We start from the raw sequence: 17194 nt of genomic DNA, 5'->3' as shown, positions 1-17194 counted from the left end.
TCCATCCTTCTCCAACTCCCAACCACCTCCATCCTTCATCCCCTCAAACTCCTCCATCCTTCTCCAACTCTGAACTCCTCCATCTTTCCACAATTAGAACCTCCTCCTTCTCCAACTCCCAACCTCCTTCCTTCTCACCCTCAAACTCCTCCATCCTTCTCAACTCCCAACTCCTTCCTTCTCAACTCAACCTCCTCCATCTTCCACAACTAAACCTCCTCCATCCTTCTCCAACTCCCAACCTCCTCCTTCTCAACTCTCAACCTCTCCATCCTTCTCCAACTCCCAACCTCCTTCCTTCTCTAACTCTCAACCTTCTCCATCCTTCTCCCCTCAACCTCATCCATCCCTCTCCAACTTTGAACCTCCTCGATCTCCAGCCTCCTCTTCCAAGAAGAGGCCCAAAATAAAAGGTTTGATTTACTCTGCATAAATGTTGATGCTATATAAATGTATTACATTGTTAGGGTTTTCTAATTAACACATATACTTCATGTGATTTGTATTAATCTTTTCTACTTTATCTTTTTAGAATGCAGAAAACACAAAAATCAAAAGGTTTTCCTGTTTCAACGCATTGTTGATAAACGTGTTTTAAACGTAAGTTAAAAACAAGTGTTTTTTTTAATTATGAAACATTTGCAACGTAGTCCTTATATGCTTCATAAGACAACACATAATGGTGTATGTTGAGGATGGATGAGGGCTTTTAGTTTAGTACATTTACTGCGTTTTTCCATCTGCACTTTTTGCTGGCCAAGCCAAGCCGTTCAGATTTTGTTGCCCATTACCACGAGAGTCGGATCCAGGATGGACTTTATCTGGAGTGGGGCCAAAAGCGCCCTGGCCCTGCCTCTAAAAATAAGCGAGCTGAGCTGCTCCTATTTTCGGTACTCCTCGCATGGGGTACCAAGCTGTCTGAAAGGGTGCCGAAAAGATGAAGCTATACACTGCCGTCAGTTGATTGGTCGAAAGAATAACTTTGGCCTTAAAAGAGGCCTATGTGTAGTCACCTTTGCAGGAGTGAAGAGAGTATTGTGTTTAGAGAAAAGGATAACATGAACGTTATGGCATATTTGGCTATAACATGTAAAATTGTTAGGTTACCAATTTCTACAGGATTTTGTGTTGGACCATTTAAAAACAAATGCAACTCATACTGTTGGACCCAGATAGACAGTGTTTAAAATTTGATGCTTAATCCTTGTATTAAATAATACATTCTAAGTTGTGTGGTGATAGTAGGTATTTGGAGATGGATAAATCACACAATACAGCTAAATTGACCATCTGTCTCTACAGGAAATGCCTTTCTCTCACAACTACTTCTGTCATATTTTCTGATGTCATGCCTTTCAGGGAAAAGAAGAGGTGAAAGTCTCTTGGACACCATGCCCCAAGTGGTAAGTTTGACTGGAAACAAAGGATTTATAAAACATGTTTAAAGCTATAGTGTGTAACTTCTGTCGGGGCCCAAGAGGAATTCTGAGTAATTACAACAACACTGTCGGTGCATCTACATGAGGTACACTTTTGCTGATCGCACATCAATTGTATCCCTTCTGCTGTACGTCCAGGTTTTTTATGACTAATACAATCAACAACTTTAACATTTCTTGGGCTCTTTTCTGGGCTCCTTCACCAGTGTCAACACTGCCCTACTGAGAAATAAAGAGAGAGTTTTGTGGAGCTGTTGGGCTTAATCAACTCTGTGTAAATTCATTGGACAATGGCACAAATGTTACAGACGAAAGTAACGCACTATAGCTTTAATAAGAATGTTATAGATAAAAAAAGTTCATCCTTTAACCTTCAATTACTGTTTTTTATTTCATTTCTTGACAGTGGGAAGAAGTGGGACGATTCATGGGAGCCAGACAGCCAACAGTTTAGCTAAATCTATTTTATTTATTTATGTATATTATTTTATTTGTTTGATATTCCTGTTTCTTTGGAAGTGTTTATTACACACAAACACACACATACATACACAGACATCTTTCAAAAGTGATGCATTTATTAAATAAATTGTTGTTACTGCCTCGTGCGTTTGTCCATTTTATTGCATTTATAATTATATATATTTTGAAATACAATGATTGAAAAGTTTTTGCTAAGCTCTGACTGTTAATTGTGTAACAATATGACAAAAGGTGAATTATTATTTTAAATCGTTTTGGTGTTTGTGTACATAGATTTGAGTGTCTGGAGTGCTCACAAACCCAGAAATGTGAAACGATTTACTGCCTCAGTGAGAAATCATGAGATGCTCCTAGCTTCCTATGACACACGGCAACACAAGTCTCACTCCCTACTCGTCAGAAGTGTGACGCATGGCCAAGGATCCCTGGCGTCAAGTTCCAACGAAAGATGTGTACCTTTTGCGTTGTTTTTCAATGTGGGGGTCCAATTCGGTATCACGCCAAAGCGTGAGTGGAGGAATAGCACAAACGGGGCGAGTGGTTCTCCCAGCATTTGGTGAAATGGTTAGGTAGCCTATATTAGTATTTAATATAATAAATATTAATACTTATTATCTGAATGGGAAATGCAATATTTTAGGACAGATTCACCATTCAACGTGTTTCTAATAACATTTCTAGCGAGAAATGTACTTTATACCTGCATAATCTTCAGTCACTGAATGTGTCAGATCTTTAGTTTGATAGTCATTAGGACGATTTTATGGTCTCGCTAGCATGTTTAAACGACGTCAGGTTGCTAGGGACGCGACGATCTAATTGTGGGCCAGCCGAGGCTGACACATAAACCAAATTTGACCTATAACCAAATGTATGATAATGCTGTATGTATAGCCTAATTTTTTATGTTATAAATATTTTAATATTGTCTAGAAGCCCTTGGATAATCCACCTGAATTTGGTTATTCTTTGGTTATTATTTTCAATGGTCATATACAGATCTTGTTCTAAAGATAATTGAATAAGAGCTATGGTCTTCTTATAATATTATAACTAAATAATTGTATATTTATATATAGAATATATATTTTAATATTTAATTAATTACATATTAAACCAATTGCATTTCGATTGGGAGATTATTTTTTTAGAAAAAGTGTGTGTGTGTGGGGGGGGGGGGGAACTCTCTAGTTATGGATTCGTCAAAACAACAATTTCCGATTTATCCGATTTTTAAACCAAGTCGCGCACGGCTCTAATGACATGCCCTATTATTTTCAATGGGGCTGCGGCTACGTCACTTGACTGTCATGGTTGCTATAGTGATTGCTATCGATAACCCTCTCCTCCAAACCACGTTAACGAGGGCGGCAACTGAGCTACCGTAAATTAAATGGTGTTGTTTTTGTCGTAAACAAGGGTCCGCTGGCTAGGAAATAGACAGATATTCAAAATTTCATTCAAAAGGCACCTTGGAATATGTTTCTATTATCCGCAGATTAGATTTACTTTTGTAATGAACTTGATTCGTTTTTTTAAATCGCTGTCTGGTGGCTTGTTACGTCACTCTCAGATATGCGCATGTAGAGATTTTATAGTGACACAGCCTATAACCTATTCTTGAAAGCAAAACAAGGTTATAGATTTAACGAGGCAGGGTTACTTGAAACAATGAATTAAGTATCATGGTGAGAGGTCATTCATTCCTCCTCCTGAGTGTGCTTCCTATTTATGTCAAATGTACCCCTACTGTCCACAAGCACCCCCATTAACAAATAAGCTATAGACCTGGGGTTTCTTTCATATCAAAGGGGGTCAGAAAGGACGCATATTATCAACTTTTATCAAGTAGGGCTCCATCCCTACAGGAAAGGCTCACACAAGTGACTAAGCAAGTGCTCCATCTCGTTGCACCTCACCCAGCGGCTCGCTTGCAAGATTTTGGGCTGAAGTTCTTCCCAGACCTACACCCTAGCCATCCAACATGCATATCTGAGAATCAGGCCTCTCTTTAATAATGACAAAAAGTTATGTGAGAAATACACATTAACTTTTTGTTATCTCATAAGCGGCGTGGTGCCGGCTCCTATTGACCTTTTGACCCCAGACTTCAAAAACGTGGCCACAGGCCAGCTGTGTCTACACACCTTAAGCCACAAATGTACACCTCTATCCCACAAAAAATGGGGACGAGAAACTAACCTTTGACTTATGTACATTTACTATACTGTTGGAGGTCACGCCCCTTTTCCGACCTTTTCGGGATAGCTAGGGATGCTTAAATGTTTACACACATTTCCCGGGGCCCCAAGAACGACATATCCGAGATTTGGAGTTCTAGCCCTTAGAGAAAAAAAGTTTTCCCAAATGGAGTGTCATTTGGACAAAGCCCCTCAGAAGTGTTGCCTGTAAGACCTAATGGTTCAGAATGTGGTGGAAAAAGTTTTTGAGATAGGAAGGTCCTACCGCCCTGAAATTTGAATACCTTATTCTAGTGCCTAACTGGGACCCCCGCACCGAAACTTGGCCCGGTCGGACCCCGAGGGCCGGAAGGGGAGGCCCCCCACTTCCTAACCTCGGGGTCCGACCGGGCCAAGTTTCGGTGCGGGGGGCACTGTGGGGACCTCCAGTCCCACTTCTCATTCTAACTCGGCCGCGCCTCATCCAGAACTCCCCGCTGATTGGCCACCTCCAGGCCGGGTCCCCGGCTCCGTCCCTCAACCCCGCCTCCAGTGACTCTTTCCCAGCAAAACTTCCTCGGGACAGCCCCGCTGATTTACCACCTCCGGGCCGGGCCTTTTATTCTATAGAGCTCATCGTCTCTACAGGTTTTTATTGATAACGTTTTTATCTGTTCAGTAGCCTACTTTATAACTGTTTTGAAAAGTGCTATATGAACCAAGTCTTTTATTAAATTCTGATAAATAGACAAGAGATGGCACAGAGGAGACAATTCTATAAGACATAAAACAAATAATCAGCTTTGGAAAAAGCTTTCTAGTGCACTTGAAGGAAGTTAAAGGATCAGACAACATTTAGGCAAAAACACATTTTAGTTATTTCACAAAGGTTTTAAAAGGCAGTTAAATAGAGTATGAAATCAATTAAAAATAATTTGGTAAATAATCAAAGCATAGCCATTGTTTAAAATGCATCATCCGAAATGTCAGAGTCATTGTCCGAGTAGTCATCAGAAGTGTCCTGGGAGTTGATCATCTGTGCCCCCTCTGCTGCAGTCAACACTTGTAGGTAGCAGTGTCTCGCGTTAGCCATCATTTTTGTGATGAAGTGCCGTTTCTTTTTGATCATGCACTGTAGACCAGTCAACCCTTCCTCAGTAAGGCCCCAAGGTGAATCTTGAAGGTTATGAGAAAGCCAGTATTAGTAAAATGATCACCAGTCTTTGATGTGCATATAAATGTGATGCAAGTTAAAAACATACGTTCTGTTGTAGCCCTTGAAACAAGGCAGGACAGCTCTTTTAGGGAGTCAGCACGATTCCCCAGAGACCTCCAGTGCTGATTCATCTCCCTCTGAAGAATCATTTTCTCCTCCTGGATTCTTTTCCCTGCCATGACCAGGTCAAATGCTCTCCTCTTGGTCCGAAGGTCAACAGAGTCTGAAAAGCATTTATAAAAAAACATTAACTCATATTCATGAAAGATGAGCATTCAACAAAGAAGTTAGATGGAGATCGATTAGAGGCATTAGGTGTGCCAAATTTGCTGGAAGTATTTAAAATTCAAACTAGCAACTGGTGAACCTACCACTGTGTGGTAGCTGCCATGGCCAAGCCGTCTCTCCAGACAGAATGTTTTCAAAGCACAGAGTCTCTGTTGTGGGAACCATTCCGTTGTACTTCTCCACCACAGAACTCAGGAACCCCCTCTCGTCCCGGATCTTGCGGCGGATCCTGGCACGACCTTTGTTGCTGTCGCAGTCTTTGTAGAGACGCTGCGACCGTCTCTTAATACTGGCAACCAGCACCTCGACCCTGCTGGCCAAGGCGGCAACATCAGTCGTGTTGATGGTTGTTGCTGTAGAGAGGAAATGCGTGTTACATTTTAAGTGACTTCTAATAACGGTTTAATTTGAATGAATACTTCAGAAAGACTAGGTAGAATGTTAGAGGATATTATCGCCAAGAGTCTGAAACTCTGTGCTTACAAAACTTATAATTTCCTCACCGTCTGCCCAATCCTTCACGTCACTGACCCAGTCCTCCATCTGGTTCTCTGTGACGTCCAATTCGGTCTTCATGGACTCCATGTTCCGCTTTTGGGCATCCAGAGCTTTTGTGGTCTACAAATGACAAAATAATTAGAGTAAATAAAAATAATTAAGTAAATTCAGTGTACAGCCTCAATATCTGCTAACAAAACTTAAAAAAAAAAAGATGTTAATACCCTCAGATATCTGCGGGACAGTGAGGTGGCCAAGTTGTCAGTCTTTTGCTGATTCCAGCGCATGGCCAAGAGGGTGAGCATGTCTGTGCGTCCTGCAGCATAAAATGATGGCGTTATCTAGTGTTAACTTCAGCTTATTTCTTGTACCCATGTTCATACTTTATAGCCATTCACCTGCTTTGGACATGTGTTTGGTGGTCACTGCTATCCGAGAGAGGAAGGCATTGACCTGCTCTACCTCCCCCTAGTGTCAATCCAGCCCCCTCTTGATAGGCACCACTCCATTTTACCTGTTTAAAATGCATAAAAAACAAAGCATGTTATGACATGTCAATATTGACGTGAATGTGTGGATATTCACATAAAGTGATTCACTTGGTAATGATTGCTTACGTCACATTTGTAATCGTGGGCTTTGGCATGGAACACTGAAAGGAAGGGCTTCATGCTGAGCAGATGCTGGAGCTCTGGGCAGCTTCTTGCAACCTTGTTGAGGTAGGGCCAGTATTTACATGTGACATCCATGCAATAAAAGGTCGGCGTGAGGTTGGCCAGCTTTCGTTGTATGTACAGGGGATATGCAAAGATCTCTCCCCTGAACATATTGAGGGCACATAGGAGCAGCCCATGCCGACACACAGCAAGCTCCAGTCCCTCTTCATCCAGCTTGCTGGCAGATTTTTTGGAGGTCTCTCGAGCCGCCGACCATTCCCCCCCACAAACGCCTCTTCCGGGCACCTACAATATAAACATTTAAAATGGTCAAAAGGGTTACCTAAAAAAAAATCTTGAATAGGAGATTATTGTATTCATGTTTATATAATTATAGTCTGCAATATTACATGCTTGGTTGTGGTGTGAATGTAGTTCACAAATTTTGCGACGTCGTCATCCTTCGCGATGAAGACGCCATCAAATATGGCCTGTTCCTCAGCACTAAATAAAACAGGTTAATTGGTGCATATTAGGAGGCTGAACTTTTGTCATTAGTTCAAACACTGACATTATAAATAATTTATAGTACCTAGATGCATTCTTGAAGCGGTAATGCTTGCGGTTACCATCCACGGAAACCGCAAGCATATCCGGGCTGCAGGCAGGACAGGTGAATGGCTCCTCCTTGCATATGTTGTCCATCTCATATTGGACAGCCTCCCACTCAAAAAAGCTTTTGGCGAAGGTGTCAGCTGAGATCTTCCCAGTCTGTCTCAAAAAAAAAAAAGACATCAACGGCTAATGAGATTTTTAAGCAGCATACAAATAAATAAAAAAAGGACAGATAACTTCAATACTCACACGGCCAAAGCGGACAGTTCTCTGATCCAACATTTTTAAAAATGCCTGACAGGACAATCCAGGTGCTGCCATTTTCATTTCTTCAAATGAAGCAAAAACATCAGTTCCATAAATGGTGGCAAAGTTCAGGGTAGCTGGCCAGTAGTCGCTGTGAAGAATGCCGTCAACACCAGCAGTCCATGTGGCTTTGCACGCTTCACATGCCAACTCAGGCATGCTGAGCTCATGTCTCCCTTAAAAAACAAATATAAAAAGGGAATTACACACTTATTTACTTTTTATATAATGCATTACTTAAAGAGCCCATGCCATTAAAATCACATTTTTCCTGTTGTTTGTTAAATAACATAGGTCTGAATAAGTTTGTGAGCTGTGGTAAGTTTGAAATCTATGCAGTTTGTCTGCTGAATGCAATAGGCAATGAAAGGGAAAAGGCAGAAGAAATGAGCCAATCTGGATAAGGTGACACTGTGACGTAGCGTTGTCAAACTATTATTCATGGCCCTGCCCACTTGGTTGGTTCGTAACCACCCACAAGAATTCTGAAGGAGTCGTGATTGAGCTAGTGCTAAATGCTAATACGTGTATGGTAGTTGCTTAGTTCGTAGTAACAGGCTAGTTACAGAATTTTGAATGCAATGGCCGAACGACATCGAAGTACATGAACTGCGACATGCTGCCTGCCGCCGGTTGCCGCGGCGCGAGGCACCACCGCCGCGAACCACCACCGCCCGGCAGCGGGCAGCCGGGCGGTGGTGCCTTGCGCCGGCAGCAGGCAGCAGGCAGCAGGCAGCGCGCGGTTCTGTCTACTACAGATTGATGTGGAAGTGGAAGAACCAGAGACGTCGGAGAACCCGACGAAGTCCTTTGTGATTCATTATATCGTCTGGACGTGCACACAGCTTTTGGCCGTGATAATATGTATTATTTGATATAGATATCTATGTATTATATGATATTATTTAGATATAGAGCTCCAGGACTGTAACGCAAGTGTTGTACACTTCCTTGTTATTTGGATAACCGTTCTGCTGTCGGACTCTCGTCTATGGTATTTCTACAACTAGACCCGTAGTGGGGGTTATCTCAGCCATGGTTGAGAATGAATTGGGGGAAAGGAACTTTGGCTTTGACTCCCTGAAGTCATGAACCACGACATGGAGGAGAAAGGGATTGTTGACCGCGGTCGTCTCCCGCCGGAGCTTCGCTGCCGATGGACCACCGCCTCGGCTTCAGGATGCGGTGATTAGCGCTGACCGCTGCCGAGGCGGCGGGAAGCAGGGCTCAAGCGGGATACATTCGCGGCCAACAATCCCTTTCTCCTCCATGTCGTGGTTCATGTAGCCTACTTCAGGGAGTCAAAGCCAAAGTTCCTTTCCCCCCCAATTCATTCTCAACCATGGCTGAGATAACCCCCACTACGAGTCTCGTTGTAGAAATACCAGAGACGAGAGTCCGACGTGTTATGCCATAACACCAACAGCAGAACGGTTATCCAAATAACAAGGAAGTGTACAACACTTGCGTTACAGACCTGGAGCTCTGCTCTATATCTAAATAATATCATATAATACATAGATATCTATATCAAATAATACATCACGGCCAAAAGCTGTGTGCGCGTCCAGACGATATAATGAATCACAAAGGACTTCGTCGGGTTCTCCGACGTCTCTGGTTCTTCCACTTCCACATCAATCTGAAGTAGACGCGGTCGTTTGAGATTCATAATAACCTATCGTCTGGAGGCTCACACAGATTTTGGCCGTGATAATATATGATATAGATATCTATTAGGGGTGTAACGGTACACGTATTTGAACCGAACCGTCACGGTACAGGCACTTCGGTGCGGTTACAGAGGTGTACCGCGGTCCGTAAATGTGGCGTACATAGCGTTAATATGGCGAATGTAAAGGCTTGTTTTGCGGTGCGGAACTTAAAACTTGAAGTCGGAGTTCCCCCCGGACAGTTTAGCCTTATTAGGCTCGGCTCGCACGTGCGCGAACTCCGCGTAGTAGCAGTAGCAGAGCGTGATCGCGACTGTGTGTGGATTGATGTCTACTAGCGAACTGACAGCGAACTGCATGGCGAGCGACAACAGAAAACCGGAGCTTGAAGATGCCCCCCTGTAATTTAAATCCCAAGTGTGGGAGAACTTTGGATTCCAGGTTAATTATCACAATGGGGAAAGACGAGTGGACAAGTCGAAAGCTGTGTGCAGACATTGTTCAACAGCGATCGTCTATGCAAATGGGAACACATCGAACATGCACAAAATTTTCGCCCCCGGTACAATTTTAACGTGACAGCACCATCCAGGTGTTACTGTCACCGCTGCAAAATTAAAAAAAGTTGTTCAAACCGTTCAAACCCAGCTCCCTACACTATTTAATCAAGCCCTACACCTGTCTGGGAATTCAGAACGGCAAATGCCATCACCAGGTCTATTGGTGTTTTCATTGCCTCTGACCTACGAGAGGCAATGAAAACACCAATAGATATAAAATACATAAGCTGTAATTTAAGTTAAGGCTGCAGTTGCACTTTTATTTATTTAATGATTGATATTTATATTTATGAGAACTTCAGAGCTTTAGAGAGCTGCAGGAATATTTTCTTTAAACCCTTAAAGTTTACATACTCTTTGTTTACATACCAGCTTAAAGAGCCTAGAGTCTAGACTGAGCATTAACACTGGATTTTTCATTAATTTTATGTTAGGGTTATTGGAGAATTGCAGCAGTATTTTTTTTATATTTGTTACACATTTTATTTGTATGTTTCATACTGACAGCTAAAACTGTTGTGTTTAATTCGTTACTAATTAAACTTATGTTCGTTCTGTCAAACAATCCGTTTTTTCACCATAACTATGAACCGAACCGTCCTGTACCGTACCGTGACTTCAAAACCGAGGTACGTACCGAACCGTGACTGTTGTGTACCGTTACACCCCTAATATCTATGTATAATATGGGTTTCTAAGAGCCATTGCGATACATCCACCGTAAACAGAGCGCATGGTACCGTGGCTACAAGCTGCTCAGGGCCAGGTGATATTATATTATATAGATATCTATGTATAATATGGGTTTCTACGAGCCATTGCGATACATCCACCGTAAACAGAGCGCATGGTACCGTCAATGGCTACAAGCTGCTCAGGGCCACACTCCCACCCCCCTCCTTGACCTGCCTTGACACGCCCACCGTATACAGAGCGCATGGTAGTGGCTACAAGCTGCTCAGGGCCACACCCCCACCCCCCTCCTTGACCTGCCTTGACACGCCCACCGAAACAGCGCGTTTGGGGGAAGCTCAATGTGCGACTGTTTCGGAGTGACTGTAACTCTGCACCACGGCTGAATTTCGGGGACGTCTTTGAATACTGTGTTTGTGGCCCACTAATACCTATATTAAAGCATCATAAAATAGAATGGCATGGGATCTTTAAGTAATTTTAAGATTTCCTATACAAAGCCATCATAAACCTGTGGCAGTAGTTGAGAAGGGATTGCTATTATTAAAAATAAACTTTTCAAACAGGACAAAAGTTACACGTTCTCACCATTCATTGTGATCACAGCCACAGCTTTTCCTGGTTTGAGCCTCAGTGCCTCTGTTGGACAACCACAGATTTGGCGAGGGATCTCCACAGGTACATACCGCACTAAAATAAATCAAAGGGAAAAAAAAGTGAATTAGGAATCATTTGTAACAGGGAAAAACATTGTACCCATGTGATAAAAAGTTTACCAACCAAGCTTCTTAAAAAGTATTCTTAGTAGAATTTAAATTGGTAATATACTTTAAATCGCGTTGAATGAAATGTGAAAATTAAATACTGTTTTTTATCGGACTATCAGTTTTATGGAAGTATCAGTGTTTGAAGTTACTCTGCAGTCTGTCAACTTCAAAATGACAGAGCACATAAACTCTAAGGATGAGGGATACCTTAAATCAGAAAATATGGCCCCACACATGCGCGCCCAAACACACACATGTTATTTTGTACTTAAAATACATTGTACAGAACTTACCACACTGGCAAAGGTCCATATTCTGTACAGTAGTTGTTGGGGGCAATGGCTGGAAAAATCCCAAAGTACTGGCATCTCGGTTGTGAAGGGGGTGTCTGGTGTGCATGACGACGTCGCACTCCGCACAGAATAAGGGCCGTGGTAGACAATCACGACAACGAACAACAGCTAAATTGCTCCAACACTGTTGGCACTTTCGGGTTCCCACATTTTCTTGTGCCAGTGCGGTGTTAACCAGACGAGGTCTCGCTGCCTTCCAGCTCTCCGAAGAATTGCTCTTTCTTGTGCTCCAGTTTAATGAAGCAGAAAGAGAGGCTTGTGGGGTTGGTGATTCCACCCCATCTCCTGTTGCATCGCTCAATGATTGCTGGAGATCTCGTAGAAATCCATCTGTTAAAATAGTACAAAAGAGTCCGTTTTTTATTTAAAGTGTCTTTATGGAATGGCTGTTAAAAGGTGAAATTACTATTACCATGTTCATAATTACTGCAACATGGACTTTACATCTTAACTCTGTAACACATACATCATACAGATACAAGTAAGAATTTCCTATTAATTAATGTTCACCAATTATTAAAAAGAAATGTTTTACATACCAACGTTATCAGGAGCAAAGACCACCTCAGAGTTTGAGTCAGGAGCATTTTTGTTGGGATGAGTCTTCTGCTGTTGAAGTCCACTGCTGTTACCAGCTGTAACTGAAGAAAAAAAAGAAAAAAAAAAGACAATAATTTATAGTATAGTATGTAGAGTATAATAGCACACACTCACTGTTAAGCATTTATCTAGATTTGACTGTTTAGAAGCGACAAGTAGACCTTTTTGATATTTGATGGGGCTGAAAAAGGGTAGAACGAAAAATGTATTTGGTTTGCAAATGAGTCATCTAAATATTGGTTCTGGTTTGCCTCCGCCGATACCATACACATCAAGCTTTAGGTTTTCCTTGATTTTAGCGTGCCTAAAATCTGGGATCTTTAAACATCAAGAATGCAAAAACAATACTGACCCTGATTGGACTGATTCCTAGCTGATCGTGGTCTTGCATGAATTAAGTTCCCGTCACTGGTTCTCTTCTTCCACCTCATGGTTGGCGGTGCTGCTGCTTGCTCATCCTGCACCACAGCAATCAAGTCATCAACCCCTTGGAGGACATCATTGACCTCTTGCTGAACAGCCATGTTATCCACCCTCGAAAACAGATTCTGGAGTTCTGAATCACTCATGATGAAGGGGACAGACAGACAGACAGACAGACAGACAGACAGACACAGGTGACAGGCAACAGAGAGCGAGAGAGAGAGAGACAGACAGACGCTTACAAGTACAACACTGCAAGGACAGGTTGACAAGACAGATGTGGCTCTTAAAAGTGCCTTTGGGTCGAGGTTTTAGAAAAAGGGTTGTTTGGGTTGGTTTGGATGACAAAAATTGCAGGACCTGTTGAGAGAGCAGAACAGAATTGATAAACTCAAAACTATAATACCAGTGCATTTGCTCTTTGGAAAGCTGAGAACCTGTAGAATTGAATGACATCAGAATAACTGCATCAGGTACAGACAGTGCAGGGAAGGGAACAATATTGCTTTTCCTTCCAGCCGGTTACACACACCTCTAAAACCAAGCATTTTATGCATGGATATGTCAATTCGTTTTGGTCAGGGTCCTTTTGGAGACTCCAAAAAAGACCTTTGGCTACCCAAAAAGCATACTTTAAACAAAAGGTTTACTACACATGAACCCAAACATGTAGAAGCATAATATTGGTTTCAAATGAAGGCATAATCACTCAAAAATCAGATTTTTAGCTATTCCGCCTATTCAATTTTGACAAAAATGCAAAAACACAGTGCTTAAGCCATTATTTTTACTTAAAAAGTGCAAACCGCAATGGTATAAAAAACCTCATTGCTAAGGATATCAACAACGACGATAAGTTAAGAATGCACCAAGAGGGGGAGGGGGAGGGCGGCCATTTTGACCCAAGACACTAGGATACATTTGATCGGTAAACATAATTATTCCACCGAATGGTTGACATTGGTTGAAAATCCTGAGAATCTAAGCTTTCAAACGGTGTATGACATGACTATATCACTCAACCTTATGATGCCGAAAATTGACCCAGCATGTTGCGGGGAAGGGGTGGTGCAACTAAAATTCACCCGCCGGCGAAATTTGACGATTAAGTGGTTAAATCAGATGAAACCTCAATTCTAAAAATGTGCTGACAACATTAGGCCGATTCTATTCATTCATTATAGTGGCTTAGATTTTAATATTTTCTATATCGAACAAGACGTACCTGATTCTCAGAGGGAACACTGCAACTGGCACGAATCGTGGGGGAGTTTATATACTTTGCAGTCACGTGACTGCCATGGCAAAGAGGCCGACAAAATAGCGACGAACAGCGGCCAAATAGGGGAATTGCAGCCTTGCAGATTTCCAATACTGCAATCAATCAACGATTTAGACCATAAATGTTCAAATTAGATATCAAGAAAAGATAAACATACTCGGAACTTGTGATCTATATACAGAACCTGCTGATGAAATACAACTGCTTAGGATCGTTTTAGTGACACCTCCGCCAGTGTTGCCAGATTAGGGCAGATTACCCGCCCATTCTGGCAACATAGGCTTTCCCGGCAGAGAACAAACAACATATGTGTAATCCGGGGCATATAAAGACTGGGACCAGAAAGTAATTACTTTCTCTCCATTGAAACCCATTCACATTTTTCGATCTCATAGGTCCCGTGGGGACCACCGGAAGGGGCGTGACTTCGCCACTCTAGTATTGGTGCCTTCAAACAGTCGGAGTTCCTGGGAATTTCGGAGGTTGGGACCTTCAGATCGGAGGAAATCGCCTTGAACACTCTGTGGATTTCCCTCGGAACTTCCTCTACGGAAGTAGAGGAACCCGAGCCTCCGAGTTGACGTCAAAACAATAGCTGCCCATAGAGTGTGCGCAAGTCACGCCTCTCCGGTAGAGCTTCATGGGACCTATGAGGGATCGAAAAATTATGAATGGGTGTCAATGGATAGAAAATAATTATTTTCTGGTCCCAGTCTTATATGACCTGGATTACACACATGTTGTTTGTGGATTGAATGATAATTTTTCATGCAAAGAAAAGTAAAATTTTCGTGAAGAAGATTGATAATTTTAAGTTTTATGTGAGGCCGCTTTGTGAACTACAAGCTCTTCGCTGCTGCTCGACGCATCTGATATACGTCACAACACACCGCACTGGTGAACTCGGCACAGAGAGTGGGCGATCTCTCGGTGCCGCCACTTCACCGCTGGGGTTCCAATGGGGGAAGGATAAAAGCATCGAAAGAGTTGAAAACCATCATAAATCGGGGCACGTGCAGAGTTTCAGTTATGCCGATGGGAAGATTGTCGGTCTTCTCCACGCCAGTCGCAGGGAGCGTGACGTCACATACGAGCCGTGTAGTCTTTCTCGTTGTGTTTTCTCTACAGCCTTTATCTGAACAGTTGCACAATAAACGGTTGAACTCTTTGCATGAAAAATTATCATTTAAATCCATAACAACCATATGTGTAATCCGGGCATATAAAGACCGGGACCAGAAAATAATTATTTTCTCTCCATTGACACCATTCATATTTTTCGATCTCATAGGTGCCATGAGCTCTACCGGAAGGGGCGTGACTTCGCCACTATTTCATTGACAGACTAAAGTGAACGTGCAGCAAGCACTAAGAGGTGAATTTTAACACCCGGTCCAACATTTGAAATTACAGCTTAAATTATAAACATTAACTGATTAATTCTCCCTCATGTTCAACCATCGCAAGCAGTTCTAGTAACTGATTATTCTGATTCAGTTGAAAAAGCGCAAAGAGGTCCCTGCGGGCCATCCATACTTGTTTTGTTATGAAGTCTAGTCTCACGAACGAACTGTTTTCCGGTTTGTTATGTTATAACCTACGAACGTTTCCTGAAACGTAAGAGCTTCCGAACGCCCGCGCTGCTTTGAGGGCGGCTGCGCATGCACCACCCAAGCATCAAGGGGCGTTTAACGCGCATGCAGAGAAAGAGGATGTCACGGAAATCATGTCCGTTAGCTTTTCAATATAAATCTGTTCAAATAAAAGTCACGCAAAAATCGTTATTTTGGGGATTCGGTTATATCGCGGGGGAAATTGAATGTGGCGTGTGATTTGTGTGAAACTGGTTATATGAGTGTGTCCTCAGGGCCAAATGGTGAGACTTGGCAGCTCTGTCAGTTTGTGAAATCAAAGCCGGACGGACGTGGTCTCTATAGCAACCGACCTCAGCTACCCAAACACTGATTCAAAAAACAGTGTTTCTCTCAATCAAAGCACCAAACAGGACAACTGATGCCAGAGCCTTAACCCTACATGTTGTGTAATTAACAGGACACGTTGGTGTAGTTTGTGTTGAGGAATGTCACAGATGTCACTGTAAAATCGCTGTTATTGTGCAGCCATCGCTCTCCGTTAGCCAATGGGATGAATGCTTATAGCTTCATATATTGCCGTGGAGGGATTACATTGTAATGAGTGGAAAAAACCCCTGCGTCGAAAAAGAAGCACAAGGTCCTCCGTTAGCCAATGGGATGATGCTCATAGCGTCTCTATGTGCAGCCATCGGCTCTTCCGTTAGCCAATGGATGAATGCTCATAGCTCTATATTGCCGTGGAGGGATTACATTGCAATGAGTGGCAAACCCCCTGCGTCGAAAAAGAAGCGCAAGGTCCTCCGTTAGCCAATGGGATATGAATGCTCATAGCGTCTCTATGTGCAGCCATCGGGTCCCCCGTCAAAGGGTTACATTGTAACTAGTTGAAAACCCATGCGTCTAAAAAAGCAGCGCAAGGGTACCCTTTTGCGTCAGAAACTGAAGCAAAAGTCACTGACCGTTCGTCAGAAATCGACGCGCTCGGAGTGAGAATGTGTTGGTGTGAGTGTGTGTGTGTGTGTGTGTGTGTGTGTGTGTGTGTGTGTGTGTGTGTGTGTGCGTGTGCGTGCGTGCGTGTGTGTGTGTGTGTGTGTGTGCGTGCGTGTGTGTGTGCGTGCGTGCGTGTGTGCGTGTGTGTGTGTGTGTGTGTGTGTGTGCGTATGTGTGTGTGTGTGTGTTTGCATATGAAGTAGGTCTAAATGACGTTGGCAAAAAACCTGGAGACTTTTCTGACCAATAGGCACCTGCGTGAAGAGAGATCTGAAACACGTTCACGTAATCTAACGTCTCTCTCTCTTTCATTCTGTGACTCCATCTCCTAATCTTTTCCAGCAGTCCCATAGGTAATTACATGCCATTTTCAAGACAGTGTTTTCTTTTTTTCAGATCTGGGACCGACTCACCACCAACCATTATTCTCCAGATCAATAGCTTCAGTCTAAACTCAACTCACACTCTCATAAGCACAGAGCAATCAAAGACTACACTGGGGAATGTTAACATGTAGTCACGGACAGGACACATGGGCAAGCATAGGCACACACACACACACACACACACACACACA

The 17194-nt window shown here is 42.8% G+C and overlaps 1 protein-coding gene across 3 annotated transcripts; it reads right to left on the bottom strand.

The window, feature by feature from the left end:
* Positions 1-4983: 4983 nt before the first annotated feature.
* On the bottom strand, positions 4984-14619 carry LOC130378121 (uncharacterized). Of its 3 annotated transcripts, XM_056585025.1 has the most exons (14): positions 12680-13434; positions 12267-12368; positions 11668-12057; positions 11196-11297; positions 7625-7857; positions 7353-7531; positions 7171-7264; positions 6722-7066; positions 6503-6618; positions 6329-6420; positions 6110-6224; positions 5690-5959; positions 5365-5541; positions 4984-5278 (listed from the first exon to the last, which is right to left on the bottom strand). In XM_056585025.1, the coding sequence occupies exons 9-14, from the start codon at positions 6513-6515 to the stop codon at positions 5067-5069; spliced, it is 879 nt and encodes a 292-aa protein (XP_056441000.1). In that variant the 5' UTR covers positions 6516-6618; positions 6722-7066; positions 7171-7264; positions 7353-7531; positions 7625-7857; positions 11196-11297; positions 11668-12057; positions 12267-12368; positions 12680-13434; the 3' UTR covers positions 4984-5066. The 3 variants fall into 3 exon arrangements, with proteins under 3 accessions (XP_056441000.1, XP_056440999.1, XP_056440998.1); XM_056585024.1 differs by lacking the exons at positions 4984-5278; positions 5365-5541; positions 5690-5959; positions 6110-6224 and adding an exon at positions 13976-14619 and having other exon boundaries at positions 6410-6618; positions 12680-13110; XM_056585023.1 differs by lacking the exons at positions 4984-5278; positions 5365-5541; positions 5690-5959; positions 6110-6224 and having other exon boundaries at positions 6410-6618; positions 12680-13462.
* Positions 14620-17194: the final 2575 nt, after the last annotated feature.

Source organism: Gadus chalcogrammus, unplaced genomic scaffold (genome assembly GCF_026213295.1).
Source record: "Gadus chalcogrammus isolate NIFS_2021 unplaced genomic scaffold, NIFS_Gcha_1.0 GACHA066, whole genome shotgun sequence".
Lineage (NCBI taxonomy): Eukaryota > Metazoa > Chordata > Actinopteri > Gadiformes > Gadidae > Gadus > Gadus chalcogrammus.
The sequence above is the reverse complement of the archived record's forward strand: the minus strand, read 5'-3'. Positions and strand labels throughout refer to the sequence as shown.

Bases quoted from the DNA above. Each gene is read 5' to 3' on its own strand.
- LOC130378121 (XM_056585024.1), bottom strand. From the start codon at position 12,896: ATGAGTGATTCAGAACTCCAGAATCTGTTTTCGAGGGTGGATAACATG. The intron at 7,067-7,170 runs GTAATATTGCAG...TTTATATTGTAG, and splicing joins TTCACACCACAACCAAGCAT to GTGCCCGGAAGAGGCGTTTG. The intron at 6,619-6,721 runs GTAAGCAATCAT...CATTTTAAACAG, and splicing joins CCCACGATTACAAATGTGAC to GTAAAATGGAGTGGTGCCTA.